The 14,823-nt window shown below is 40.8% G+C and overlaps 3 protein-coding genes across 3 annotated transcripts; all 3 read left to right on the top strand.

The window, feature by feature from the left end:
• The first annotated feature begins 529 nt into the window (after positions 1-529).
• LOC119732623 (CMP-N-acetylneuraminate-poly-alpha-2,8-sialyltransferase-like) lies at positions 530-7,027 on the top strand. Its single transcript, XM_038206205.1, has 3 exons — positions 530-814; positions 4,113-4,739; positions 5,476-7,027. The coding sequence occupies exons 1-3, from the start codon at positions 540-542 to the stop codon at positions 5,759-5,761; spliced, it is 1,188 nt and encodes a 395-aa protein (XP_038062133.1). The 5' UTR covers positions 530-539; the 3' UTR covers positions 5,762-7,027.
• A 1,425-nt stretch (positions 7,028-8,452) lies between these two features.
• Positions 8,453-11,111, top strand: LOC119731582 (microfibril-associated glycoprotein 4-like). The gene has a single exon (XM_038204772.1). It carries the CDS (start codon positions 8,586-8,588, stop codon positions 9,702-9,704), a length of 1,119 nt encoding a protein of 372 aa, XP_038060700.1. The 5' UTR covers positions 8,453-8,585; the 3' UTR covers positions 9,705-11,111.
• A 2,338-nt stretch (positions 11,112-13,449) lies between these two features.
• Positions 13,450-14,277, top strand: LOC119731856 (microfibril-associated glycoprotein 4-like). Its single transcript, XM_038205141.1, has one exon. It carries the CDS (start codon positions 13,450-13,452, stop codon positions 14,275-14,277), a length of 828 nt encoding a protein of 275 aa, XP_038061069.1.
• Positions 14,278-14,823: the final 546 nt, after the last annotated feature.

Here is a 14,823-nt window from a genome sequence, read left to right as displayed (position 1 = left end):
TCCATCGAATATATTGATATTAAATGATATTAAATGATATTAAGATATTAAAATAATAAAAATTGCATGCTCAAATCAACTCTTTCGTCAAAATTAAATTTTGTGAAAAGTAGGTCACGTGACCTTTAATATGTTATCGTGAACTTTGACCCAATTTATGTAATAATGTATCATTCCGAAAATCACGAAATGAAAAGGACTTGATAGAGTATGTCTTCCTCTATCAGAATCCACTAAAAATCAATTGGGGTCTTCAAAATTTACAACTTTATAACTATTTTTGTACAGTTGGTAGGTTACAAATGAGTCAATTTATAGACTTTACATTAGAAATGCACCAACACAACTTACTATTCTGTTTCCAAAGCTACTTAAATTAATCTAGTGTTGGAACCAAGAAACGTCATCACAGCGCGGGTGGTTTCGTACGGTCTACTGAGCATGCTGCATTGACCTGTAAATATTTCAACTCGACATGATTGTGGCTGTATCTCGTATACTATAAGTTTTAAACCTGCCGGTGCCCAGAGGAAAAACAAATGATGGCGGGCCATTCACTTTGGTGGTGGTACTTAGCAATATGTAGCCTTTCAATTATGGGATCAATGATGAGATTTTACATTCTTCAAGTTGAAAAGACTAATATAACGCCGTATAATCGACCAGAGTCCAAAACTCTGGGCGATTTACCGACTGTGATGACGACGCAACGTGCATCGACGGCCAGGTATACGGTTAGAACGACGCTATCGCCGGTAGTCCGAGCCAAGCAGATGCGACAAGTGACTTTGCACTGCAAGACGGTGTGTAGCAAGTAAGTTGGACGTTTATTTCTAGGGACGGCGCCATGGTTTATCGGCCCTGAAAACATCCCAATATGTTTCGGTGGATAGCCTTAATTGCTATTTTCCTGAGGATTCTTTAAAACTAAAAAGAAAAAACTGGGAAGTTTTGCTAGTTGTGCACACAATACTTTTTGTTGTTGAAAATTCTGAATTTGGGATCCTCGAAAATGAATAGATCCTGGCCACACCAAACGGACTAAAAGCCGACACGGGGCCGGATCTAACTTTCAGGATACAATGGGTTGATGTAAAGGGAGGGGGAGGCCTCAGGGGCATGCCCCCGGAACATTTTGAAATCTATGATGTTTCTTTTTGCATTTTAAGGCAATGAAGAATAATTTAGGAACTTCAGTATTCCATTTATTATTTTTGTCCCTATATTACTAGTATCATGACATAAGTCAGCGGCTGAACGGAGGGAGGGAGGGGGAGGGGGTGTGGGGGAGTTACAACTCCTAATCGCCCTCTAGATCCGCTACTATCGACTTGAAGTTTAGCCTTATCTGTGGCTCTTTAGCAGTGAGTTGTACTGAATTAAAGTAACATGTAAGTGCATCAAGGAGGAGCTTAGTCAGGGTCCGTGGTCGGGGAACTTCAGAAAATCTGAAATTTTGCACTCCTTCACCCGGTTATAACTTGTTGAACAAAATAACCTTTCGCTGTTTGCGTTTGTAGACTACAAAAAGTACCCCCAAAAGGGTTGATAAAAACCAGTCGTTATTTATAAAAAAACCCACTTTGCCTTTATAACACAAGAACGTGTGACCTTGTGCATAACGGTGAACCGCACGGAGCAGTGAGACTAACAATGCGAAGAAATTGCCTTTCAACCCCCAAATACGATTTGCGTTCGCTATATCTCTTTTGAGCGAGTTCTGTGACCCATGCAATAGAGAATAATTGTCGGCAATCGTCAAGCGCAGTGCAGTGGCGAATACAGGTTGTTATTAAATGAGCCGCTAAGTCCGAGGCCATCAATGTCCAACCTTTCTTTTCAATGCACAGAAGGAAGCCGCCAATTAAGGTCCTCGTTCTCAATGCTAATTTGAATCTGCCTATATGACGATGGGTGTGAGCGCAGGGTGTATAAAGCATGATTTCCAAAAGCAATGCGTTAGTATGTGAAAGTTATGAACTTGACAATCATCAAAGTGATTGTAGTGAACACGAACGCATAATTATTGATCGATGCAACACATTTACCATGCAAAGTAGAACATGGCGATAACTCCTCTCAAGAATGCAAGAGGGCGCACTATAGACGCAACAGTAGTTCCATATTTTGTTCATACATCCTGTGTTCTTCATGATAGTGTTCATCCCTCACGTTCATTAACGTTGTCCTACTCAACTTATTCAGAGCCTATTTCATTTGTTTTCTTTATCAAAACAAGCCCTTCATTACAAACTCACCATTTTTATATGATTATTATTAATTTTTTTTCGAAATAAATGTGAGGCAATGACATCGATGTGAAAACATTAACAAATATTTCGAAATGGAACTCTCACAGCAATATCAAGTTTCATAATTTATTCTTATAATTTTGGTTTCCCCTATATTTAACAATTAAGGATCCCCTTTAATTAAGTTTGATTGAATTTTCGGGCACACTTCCGGATTTAGGTGCAGTGATGGAGTGCAGAGGTTACGTTTTCAATGTACCCCGAGTTCTATTTTTGTCGTGTTTGCAAGGGAAATCAGTTTTCGCAACTCGACCTTTACCAGTGGCAACACCAACAGATGGCGCTCTTTTATTTACCGCCATAATTAAACTGAGCAATGGTATTTTTTCTGTAAATACCATGGGCGTCGCCAAGATTTTTTCTAGAGGAAGGTAAACCACCCCCCCCCGAAATCCCTGTACTTTTCCAGCATATTCTAGATTTATCATTTTTCGAGGGTGGGCAGGGACATTTGCCCCCCCCCCACCCCATTAAATTAACAGTAATATTACTTCGCGCCTCTTTTTCTTTTGCATTTTTTGCTTTTCCGGGGGGGGGAGGAAGCCCCCTTGCCCCTCCCCCCTTCGCGACGCCCATGGTAAAAACTCTCTAATCTGGATCAGTTTCGTAAAAAAAAAAAGTTTTATGAGATGTCTATCATAAAAACTGCTGCAGGTCAATTGTAGCCGCGTAAGTCTATCTGGCAGACGGGAAAACCTGCCAAGAGGAGGGGCCAGAAACACAACAATGGACCACGACATGAAGCAGAAATAATCAAAAGGTGAAAGAAATTAAAAGACTCGCATCGTATACCTTCGTTTACTTTCATTTTGAATGCAAAAAGTGCTGAATAGAATGCCCGGAAATGAAAACGAAAACAAGAATCTCATGCAAATAACCCTAAACCAAACCGACTGCTAAATTGAATGATCACTTTAACCGAATCAGTGACATAACTTCAATTCAGGATGTGTTAAACATGAACATGTCAGGTCTTAAAACGAATTTGAACACTAATAACAACCACGGGAATGACAGCAGGGCGCTACTTTGCTTCAAATTGGCCACTATCAAGATGCTGACCAGTGGTTGTGTACGGCGCCCTCTTAAAGGAAAAAAAATCATAGAGGGTAGCAAAATGTACGGAGCGTCCTAGTGCACTTTTGGCCGTTGGTTATTGTCGTTGTGTGTATTTTTTTTTTCTTCCACGGTTCCAGTCGATTTCCACTTTTTCTGTCATTACATCACGACTTATTATCGAACGAAGTTTCGTTTCAGTACAAATTGTTTTTCTGGAGTTACTGTCTCCAAAAGAGTGCTTCATTTTTTTTTCTCAATAAAAATAGACTCAGATTCGGAATGAATTTTTCGTAATTCTCAGCCCTTCTTTCCTTTAATCATATTTAATATATTCTTCCATGGTTCACGCCAATTTTCAAACGGGTTGTGTCAAATGTTATGGTTAATAACCGTTCGCAATTTGAAACCAATGCAATATGTTGTTCTAAAGTTATCGTTTCAACAAAGAGTGTCAAGATGAATTTGAATGCTACTTTTGCGAAATTGGCCGGGAAAACCTATATTATTTTTTGTGTCTGTGTTTCTTTTGCTTTTCCATTTACATGGTCTTCTTTGATTTCTCTCAATGTATATGCTACTTGATTTTCATAGTAGTCTGCGGTTTAAAAGAAAGAAATGTTGCATTGAACTGAATTGAATTGAATTGAAATGTTCAATGTCCTTGCATCTGGACTCAAAGGTGATTAAACTCGATTCGGGAGGAAGGAATCTAAAACAATTCTTTCTTTCTTCATTTTTCAGATCTGCAGCTGATATCTGTGTGCCTCTGGATTTGGCCATCTTTGTCTACAAGAACGATACACCAACTGACAACATGACCTTCAACTTGCAAAAGTATAATCCTGTTGTGCATATAGCAAGAGAAAGCAACACTTCGCACGAATCCTCAGTGCTTGACGTGGAGCGATGTAACTTGGAGGAACATTTCCCTGGAGTAGAGCTCATCCCACGGCAGACAAGCTGTGCTGTGATCGGTAACAGCGGTATCTTAAACAACAGCAGTTGTGGGGATTACATCAACTCACATGACTTCGTTATCCGCGCCAATATGGGGCTGATAAAAGGCTACGAAAGTGACGTCGGCAAAAAGTCAAGTTTGAATGCTTTTAACAGAGGTCTGCTTACGGCGTACGGTAACGCTTTTCTGAAAAGCAAAGAAATTGCTGAGAAACCAGAGATACTACTTCGATTCCTGGAACACATTCGAACTTTGAAAGAATCGATTTTGTGGTATCCGAAACATCTTGTTAAAAGCGGCGGTGTGCATCCGGCTAGCCAGCAATACCGAGCAGTAATTGACACAATAAAGAAAAATGGACTTTCGGGTATTCGTTTCGCCTTCAACTGGAAACCAATCCAAGTCGAAAAGTAGGTATCATTATTACTGTTTTTTTGGAAATTGTTGACAATGTTTTAGCTGCTTTTTCTCCTCTGAGTGCGATATCCCTATAACTATGGATGTTTCTTATCTCAGTACCTAAGCGACGGAAAGGCGCCCGGAAGAATCCTGGGGCGCAAATTCATGCCTTTGCTTGTCCTATTTCACGGGTTGGCAAGGAGTTTAGGCTTGTGCGCACGTTTAGTCCCGTAAGGTTACTGTTTAATTTCGGTACTAGCTCTGTAAGCAGAGAATGTAGGGGAAATTAGCAAAACATCGATGGTATATTGCTTACCCATATGACATTGGGACCAGACACGAATATGAACAATCGTGATCAAGCGAACTCATAACCCATGATCAGTGGCGTATCGGGGCCGCTGGCTAATGTTATACTAAGATGGGAGCAAATTTAATGAATAGAATGCTTAAGTTCCGAAATGTATTCTTAAATTGACTACAGTCGAGACTGAAGCATCGTAGAGTTTAATTTTGAGGGACGGATGCCCCGGACCTCCCCACCCCTCCAGTAAGGCGTGGCTTCGGCACCCCTCCACTCCACCCCCCTCTCTTCATATCACCCCCCCCCCCCCATTTCCTCAAAGTTAATCCGTCCCTCAATGATTGAAACTGAATTGCAGTGAAAGCTAGCGTGCCCTGAGCGTTCGTTCATAATGCTTCCCCCTACTTGATTAATATGCTTTCCCCGCCTCTCCCTCCTTACAGGGCATGGGGTCTACCAATGGGATCAGCTACGCTTGGATTAGACATGTACGCAGTCGCTCGGACGTTCTGCTCCAACATCAGTCTCTTCGGATTCTACCCGTTCTACAAAGATTTGGAGGGTCGAGCAGTCAAGTATCATTATTTTGACAATGGGAAATTCAACTTTTCTCTCAAAACGGGGCACCATTTCGCCCTGGAACACACCAAACTGAAAGAGCTGGAAAAACAAGGAAAACTGAATTTAGTCGTCAGAGATTGCAAGCCGAAAAAACATATCCTGGTTTAATCGTTTTTGACTGTAATAATAGTATTTATCTTTCGCATCTCATCTTGCGAGCTAAAGATTGTACCGTCCGTGCTCTTCAAATTATTCAAGTGTTATTATTTAATTTAACATGAAAGGTAATTTTCCCGCAAATCTGACGTCTGCAACCCTCTTAGAAGACCGGGCTTCGCTTTTGCATTGTACAGATTCTCCTAGCCACGCTGGTATGGCGAAGGTATTGCTGCGCTGTACCAACGCTGATACAGCAGGCAGACCAACCTGCTGGGGAGAGTGTCAGGCACTTGCGCACGAAACTGCACCGACATGTTGTATTCTATGATGTGTCAGCTTCTTTGCCCTTTGGGTTGATTAGGTTATCTTAAGTTATATCAAATTTTTCGAGGAATTTAAGCATCTCTCTGGGGTCCATATACACACGTAAAACGTTTGTCGGTAGCAGCCATTTTGAATGTAAGAAGCGATGACCCCAAAGCCGTGACGTCGTGTTATGCAAATCGATCTTGTCGCTCCAGCTAAAGTGCGCGTCTTGCGATATGCTTCGCACCTCGCCAAAATGGAAAAAATAATTGCGGTAATAATTAAGCTTTAATTCGATGTGAGTCTCAAGCACTTTGGAGAGTTGTGAGTATTTTTCCTGAGTTTTGGAAGTGGAGGTAGATGCATTCACTGGCGTCTATAGGTCAATGTAGTTACTGTTCAGCAACATAAGAAGCCTTTCTATCACTTCAACTCTTTTTGCAGTCTGCTATATGGCTCTCTGGGTTGAAAGATCCGATTCCTTTCCCAGGAAAAGGTTTAGATATGGGGTTCAAATCCAACAAGGGGAGCACGTGTCTTAACTGCAGTTTGTTCCAATCTTTTTGATTTCTCCCCAAGCGGACACTGTGAAAAAATGGTGACAAAAGAAAGGCTCCATTGAACTCGCAATGGAACTCCCCTAAAGAATCCGCGCTTTTATCAACGTATACAGACCTAACTGATTTGGCATTTGCATTGGACTTTGGTATATATTTTCGGCATACAAACATCTCGTCCATGAGGAAATATGTCGCAAAAATAATGCTTTGTTTCCGTACTCCTTACCGTGCTTATCCATCCTTCAATTAGTTTTGAAAGAGTCACGAGTTTATCAGAGGCCGTTTGTTTAGCCATGGTTGAGCAATAGTATGACTTACAGGGAATACCCTAGCACATGCTTATACTGCATATCATAATTTTCTTCTTTCAAAACGTCTCTCAAAGATCCCGTGACCCGATGCTGCAACTGCTGCACCGTTCGCCAAATCGTGTGAGTTTTAGTTAAAGGTGAACATAATCGTTGCAATTTTAATTTTTATTCCGATTATTTACTTATCCTAATAATGTTAGGAGAAACCTAACCTTAATGTCGGGCTAGTGTTCCCGAGAAAAGACAAACAAATCCCGGTTGTTTATTTCTGACGCGGCGGATGTTTTATGGCATACGCATACGTATTTCAAGCCGTAAACACTATCTCCTTGATGCAAGAGCGTTAATCCTGGGTACCACTTTTAGACCAAGGGAGAGGGGTATTCTATCAGCCCCAGATGTTTTTTTGTGAGTAACAAATAATGCCAAATGTGAGGGTATATTCCAACCCACCCCCAAGTTTAATGTATAACACTGAAATATGGAGAACGAACAGCATAAAAGCTTGAAATGCATCATGTTGATTTTTCCCGATTCATTAAACGTTTTCGTTTATTTTTTAAGAATTCGATTCTAGTACTGTGTGAAGCAGCTGTGACACGCTGGAGCTATGCTTCAATACAAATATATCTACCTTTCCATCTACATGCAGGGTGTATCAAAATAAAGGTAATCCAAAAACAATGGGCTCACGTGTACACGCTAGGAAATTGTACAATGTTAAATATTAGTTCATGCACCTCTTCACTCACAGATGACCGAGCACCATTGATTACAAAACAAAGGCAAACAAAAAAATATTTGTCCAAATTCGCTGTATACGTGATGGGGTATATTGTTGCCCGTAAATAAATTAATAATTCCAAAGATTTAATGAGGCCTTACTCAATTGAAATGACGGTGATTATTCTTAAAAAAAAAATATCACTATTGTTTTTCACTTGGTATCTACAAAACAATATTTTTTTTAAAAATAAATAAACAGAACTCGCATCTGGATTCCTCTTGATAGCAACGAAACTGTAAATTTGGTTATAATTCACCAACCAACTTTCCTCTTCGGCTTTGACATTTATTATACTACAGTTTAAGAGTGCTGCTATTTTTAATACCAGTACCGCATTATGGCATACAGCGCCAGTCAGCAGGTTAGCTGTATACCTTGGCATCGAAGAAATAATTCGTACTGTGCCAGCCGAAGAGTGTAGTCATAGTAACTATCGCAAACAACAATATCTATTGTAGGTCAACTGGTTATCGTCGGTACTACTTCGTAATTAAGAATGCTGCCTTAATTCAAGGCGTTTTCATCAAGTTACGGTGGGTGGAATCCAAAAGGGTTTTCTTATTAAATATTGAGAATAGAATCAAAGAGCGTGAAATTGATATCAAAGGCTGCATCTTTATTAATACAGGACCGACTTCAATAAGGTGACCAGCAACTAAACCAAATAAGAGTTCAATGCTACGTAACGTGTTACCTTATCTTACAAAGCAAGAAGACTACTCTTACCACTCCTGCATCACAATAAATAGCCAATCAAATGCTACGGTCTGTTACTGGCGGGAAATCTGACAAATAACAGGGATTGACGTATTACCCCCTGTAGACCAATCAGTGACTTACACATCGTCTGCCTCTACCCATTTCTTTCTATGCAATACCAAATTCCATCACCAGCGATCAACGATACCATTCGCGTCATCTACGTTGTGGTGTTAAGAAGTCTCTGCAAAATGGCGAAACACAACTCTGTTTTTGAGTTATTTTACATATTGTCATTGGTGTTCCAAAGAAATATCTTGATTGTCTCCGGATTTGGAACTTCATCTTATACAGGTGAACATACATTTTATGCAGCTGAAAATCTTAAACTACAAGGGTTTGCATATGCGACCAAAACTGTGCGCTCTCGTGTCATATGCGGACGGGAATGCAGCATGGATGAACGTTGCAAGTCGTTTAATTTTAACGGATTCAATAAAATGTGCGAGCTGAACCTTGCCACAAGACGAGAGCATCCCGAAGACTTCAATACAACTCAAAGGAGCGTATACTTCGATACAGACGAAGACACACATCTGTACTCACTGACTGATAGCTCCTTGGATCGCTACAGAAGTTGCAAGATGCTCTTAGATGCCGGTTATAACTCAAGCGGTATCTACACAATCTACCCAGAGGGATTCGGTAATGGGAGTCTTCGTGTCTACTGTGACATGGAAACCGACGGCGGAGGATGGATCGTGTTTCAGAGGCGACAAGATGGCAGTGTGGACTTCTACCGTAACTGGATCGAGTACCAGTCTGGCTTTGGCGATCTGTCCGGTGAGTTCTGGTTGGGCAACGACAACTTGGTGACTCTGACGTCTAATGATTCACGTGGAACATGGGAGCTACGAGTTGATTTAGAGGACTGGGAGAACAACACGGCATGGGCAAAGTACTCAGATTTCAAAATATCCCCGGGTGAGTACAATCTGAATATTGGCCAATACGATGCCAGCAGCACTGCCGGGGTTGACTCTCTTAGTCATCACAGAGGAAGCCCCTTCTCAACAAAGGATCGTGACAATGATGCGGGGCAGTCAAATTGTGCACAATCCGCCCATGGAGCCTGGTGGTTTAATAATTGTTTGCTCTCCAACTTGAATGGTCGATATTATCCAGATGAGCATGCAGCTGGTGATAGGGGCGTGCATTGGTATTACTGGAAAGGCCCTCTCTATTCTCTGAAAACCTGTCACATACAAATTCGTATCATGGGACTATGAATACCTTTTTGTGACGTAAGGGGCTGATTGTAAACTTAAAAGCGGATGGTTTGCGAAAGGCTTAAGCCCTCCAAAGATGGACAGAAGAAATGTCCAAAGTGATGGAGCCAACCGGGGTGCGAATGTTCAATCCCTGCCCGGCCTTCCTAACGAATAGATAGGTTAAACTACGTGGTTAGAAAATTGATTTATGGATGCATGGTACACCATCTTTCTACCTTGGGCACTCTCGACAATAGGTGGCGCTCTTCATTTTGGCACATTATTGCCACAGACATATTGCCGACGGGCAGTAAAAACACACTCTTGAAAAAAATGACACTCTTCAGAAAATACTGGTGAGGGGAGAAATATACCCTCACCCCCGGATGCTACGCCATTGATGTATGTTTGTGATCATGTCTAATCGTCTTTTTTCAACTTTGGATACCGCACCACTAAACAATCTATCACTTCGCTATATTGTAGTTTTTGCTTGGTAACGCCAATATTTATTTTTAAACAATTATCATAAACACCCCCTTAGCCCCCTCCCACATTTCTATAATGTCGAAGGAGGAAAAGGAGAGAAGGTCAGGACACTCTTAAAATAATATTAATATAAAAATACAATTTTTTCTCTTGGGAAACACTTGTGCTCATCTGTATATATAAAAACTGAATGGAACCATGTCGCCAGAAACGCGTAGTAATTTTGGAATTTCGAAACCGAGCAAATTTGCCTTCTCGAAGTCTGAGAGGAAGGGATGAGCACCGCCCTCAACTGGGATTGGGCATACTTCCATCAGTTACGCAGGTCTCTCATTTTGACAGAAAAATTGCTACAAAATGTATGTCAATAGTTCGCTCTTGAAAGACTCCCACTTTGTAAGTGGTAGAATTGGCTGCTTTTAAATACTTAATGTAACTCTGCTCAATTTCCGGGGTTTTTTTTCAAATGCCATTTTTTTTTCTAGAAATACAAAAGTAATTGAAGAAATCGAATGCAAGCACCGACATCGAATAAAACGACGGGCTAACGTATAATCGGGAAATAATTTATTGTCAAATTAAGAATTATTTGCGCCGTGACAACAATTCATCTGTCACAGGGGAGACTGGTTTCCACCTCTATCAGAACCAGTGTACTTGCACAGCAGATCTGCTGGTTTTAAAAAAGGGGGAATTTCAGGGTTGTGTGACGCCCTCAAAAGCGACAAAATGAAGGTGAATTTAAGTTTGCGGGCACATTATTATATTTAATACCTTAAATTAAAACAAATTGATTAAACGTGAAATTTACTTTGTCGCATCTTTTATTGATAAATGGCAGCCAGAACCTGCACATTATAAAACCATCTAGTGTTCACAAACTGAAAAAGACATAAATCCAAATATTTTTGAGTCTTGATGCTGGAGAAACGAACATTTTACGAATATTTCATAAATGAGTTATTGTTCAACAAATATATAAATTCAAAACTTTTGTCTTGGTATTTTTTTCCTGCCAAAAGAATACAAGTGAATTTTTTTTTTTTTTTACTAATCTTCAAAGTCATCGTAGTTAAACGAAGATTTGCGATATCAACTGTTGTACAATGTGGTTTTGTCGTTGCGCTTAAACATTATTATGTAAATATAAATGAGAGAAGAAGCTATATCAGTAAATCCGAAACTGAAATTGTCACGTAATGTAAGTATGCACTGTCTTCTTTCGAATACCAATTTGAGAAAAAGAAATAACTCATATTTAATTCAACTTGAATATAACTAATAGTACGGAAGATATTAAGATTTGCGAAGCAAAAAACTAAAATAACTTGGTTGGATCTAAACGTGTTTATCTGCTATTTTGCCTGTACATTGCATATATAATTAATTATAACGGTGAATAACCTGAGTGATAAGAACCAAACATTTATTGATTCGTATATCACTCAGTTTGCTGTTTGCTATCTCGCTTGTATATTGCGCACTAGAAAAAAGGTTCGAATGACCTATGACGTTGAATAAACCGAGTGACAAGAACCAATCCTTGATTCAGTTTTCCCAATTTATTGAAAGTGTTCTGTTTGCAAGATTGTGATTCTAGTAGTACTAGGGTTAAGCAGCTGTAGCGATACTAGGGGTATACTTCAAAATATGTCTACACTTAAATCTACAACTTCGTCTACACGTAGTGCCATTGATACTCCGTTAGAATATAGTATTCAGTAAATCGGCGAATCAAAAGGACCACAAGAGCGATTACGCCCTCTACAAAAAAGAAAACTTCAATCGTTATTGTCTTTAATCAGACCAGAAGGGGAGTGAACCGAGGTTTTAACATCAATGCTCAACAAAATCTTTTTCCTCTTGGAGACAGGTGATATCAACATAGAAAGAAGCAAATTAATAAAATGAGGAAAGAGCACCCGCCTAGCGTCACATGGCATTCATCCCCTCCCCCAGCCCCTACCCCACTTTTCACATTTGAACTGCTGCCTCTAGCCCCCCCCCCCCCCGCCCCCTCCCTTTGGTCTGTATTTCGCTGTGGTACGGAAATTTGCTTTTCCTTTTTCACAACATCTCTAGTTTTTACGAGTTCCCCTTTTTGACGTTGCGCGATAGTACTTAAATTAAATGAAAAGCGTCACTTCTTGTCCAATAATGTCCGCTCTGAAGGACGCACCAATATAAAGATGATTTGGCGCCCCTTCCATTTTAACATTCTAGCCCCCCCCCCCTCCGTTTTAACCTCAAGATTCTGACCGTTCAGAGGGCACATTGAGTCTTCTGTAACCCGTTGATGCATATAGAAAACTATGGCAACCGAATTGACCAATCAAAAGCTTAGTCTTCGTTTTTTATGATCGAAATGTATTGTCTTAATTTCTACAGTCGACTTTGGCTGGATTGGCTGGCGCGCGGTGGTGTCGCAAAGGCCGTAGAAGAAAAACATGCGACACAGTGGGTGCGGTTTTCTTTCTACAAATTTCGATTCACACATTTTTTTAATTTCAAGGATGTAATACACTGTATGTCTACTACTAGGCCTACACATATTGTAAAGAAATACAAGTTTTTTTCCCGGCAGCCGCTTCGCATAGTCTGTGTGTTATCTTCAGCCGTAGTCAAGTAATTCAGACGCGCCTGCGATCTGACAGATAGGAAAACAAGTCCATACTCATTGTCGAGATGCTCGGCACACCAAGAGATCGATGACTGACACTCCCATAAGACAAGCATCCTCATCATTGACAACAAAGGACTCTAATTAGATGTTAACAACATACCCACCACACGCATGTCAAATCAAAACACAAACCTACAGCCACAAAATAGCCACGTTGATTGCTCCTTTTTTTCACTGAGCAATCAGTGTCTCTCTAGATGTTACCAACATACCCACCACACGCATGTCAAATCAAAACACAAACCTACAGCCACAAAATAGCCTCGTCGATTGCTCCTTTTTTTCAGTGAGCAATCAGTGTTTCTCATCTCCGTGGAATGCTAACATAGCTGGAAACCAGGAGCGCTACGTCGCCAGTTTCATTCCAGACGCCGCGCTGTGGTAACGCGTTGATATCTGCAGTGTTAGCGACAGTCTGATGCAATAACGCTGGTGGAGATTTGATGACAGAACTCGTTAAACTTAGTCTGCTTTCATGAACTGAAAAAAAGTCGCCCAAAAGTGACAAACATCACTGACAAATGTTGAAAATTACTAATAATGATAAGCTTTTGCTTTGAATGCCCTAGAAATCATTCAGCTTCATACAACATGGATGAACGTTGCAAGTCGATTAACTTTAACGACTGCAATAAAATGTGCGAGTTGAACCTTGCCACAAGACAAGGGCATCCCGAAGACTTCAACGCAACTCAAGGGAGTGTGTACTTTGATGCAGATGAGGACACACCTCTCTACTCACTGACTGATAGCTCCTTGAATCGCTACAGAAGTTGCAAGATGCTCTTAGATGCCGGTCATCGTTCAAGCGGTATCTACACAATCTACCCAGAGGGATTCGGTAATGACAGTCTTCGTGTCTACTGTGACATGGAAACTGACGGCGGAGGATGGATCGTGTTTCAGAGGCGACAAGATGGCAGCGTGGACTTCTACCGTAACTGGACCGAGTACCAGTCTGGCTTTGGCGATCTGTCCGGTGAGTTCTGGTTGGGCAATGACAACTTGGTGACTCTGACGTCTGATGATTCACTAGGAACATGGGAGCTACGCGTTGATTTAGGGGACTGGGAGGGCAACACGACATGGGCAAAGTACTCAGATTTCCAACTATCCCCGGGTGAGTACAATCTGAAGTATGATGGGCACGTCGGCGGCAGTGCCGGTGACTCTCTGCGGTGGCATAAGAGACGTCCCTTCTCAACAAATGATCGTGACAATGATGCCGTGTCGTATAACTGTGCATGGTCCTGGAAAGGAGCCTGGTGGTTTGATAACTGTTTTCACTCTCACTTGAATGGTCCATATTTTCCGTTTGATCATGTAGATTATGCCCGTGGTGTGCAGTGGAAGACATGGAAAGGGTATTATTATTCTCTGAAATCATGCAGCATGAAAATGCGTGAATTGGGACCCTGAATAATAATTAGTCACTTGAATGTTTCGTTTATGGTCATACTTGTAAACTAAAATGGATGTGATCTCGCGGGGTAAGGGGTAGGGGGACGCTCTGCCTCCCCCACCCTGCAACATCCCCCCCTAAAAAAAAATGAAATAAAAAAAAATTAAAAAGCATTTAGTACGAAGACCCAGAGGGGACATCGGGGATATGAATATTATTTATTCGTTTGTATATATAGGTTTTTTTTAGGTATTTTAAAACGTTTTTCATTGGAATTGACCGTTTCCAATTTTCTAATTAGTCCATAAACATCAATTTAGTCCACTTCTTATGTTTAATTTTGCACCCAAGGTGCACCAGTTAACCGAGAACTAGCCAAACCATTCAGCCATCCACCATTATAATCACTGCCGAACCTTATTACATTCAGCCTACAGAAGGTAGCACACGCATCAAAAATGCGTGATAAGCTTAGGGCGCAACATTGAGCTAATTCTGGCGACAACTATAATCAACCTCAATTCGACTATTTTGATCGAACGCAGGATGGTCGTGCCATATTT

The sequence above is a fragment of the Patiria miniata genome, unplaced genomic scaffold (assembly GCF_015706575.1).
Source record: "Patiria miniata isolate m_02_andy unplaced genomic scaffold, ASM1570657v1 HiC_scaffold_24, whole genome shotgun sequence".
NCBI classification, from domain to species: domain Eukaryota; kingdom Metazoa; phylum Echinodermata; class Asteroidea; order Valvatida; family Asterinidae; genus Patiria; species Patiria miniata.
Note: the sequence above shows the minus strand (reverse complement) of the source record. Positions and strands in the feature narration are given on the sequence as shown.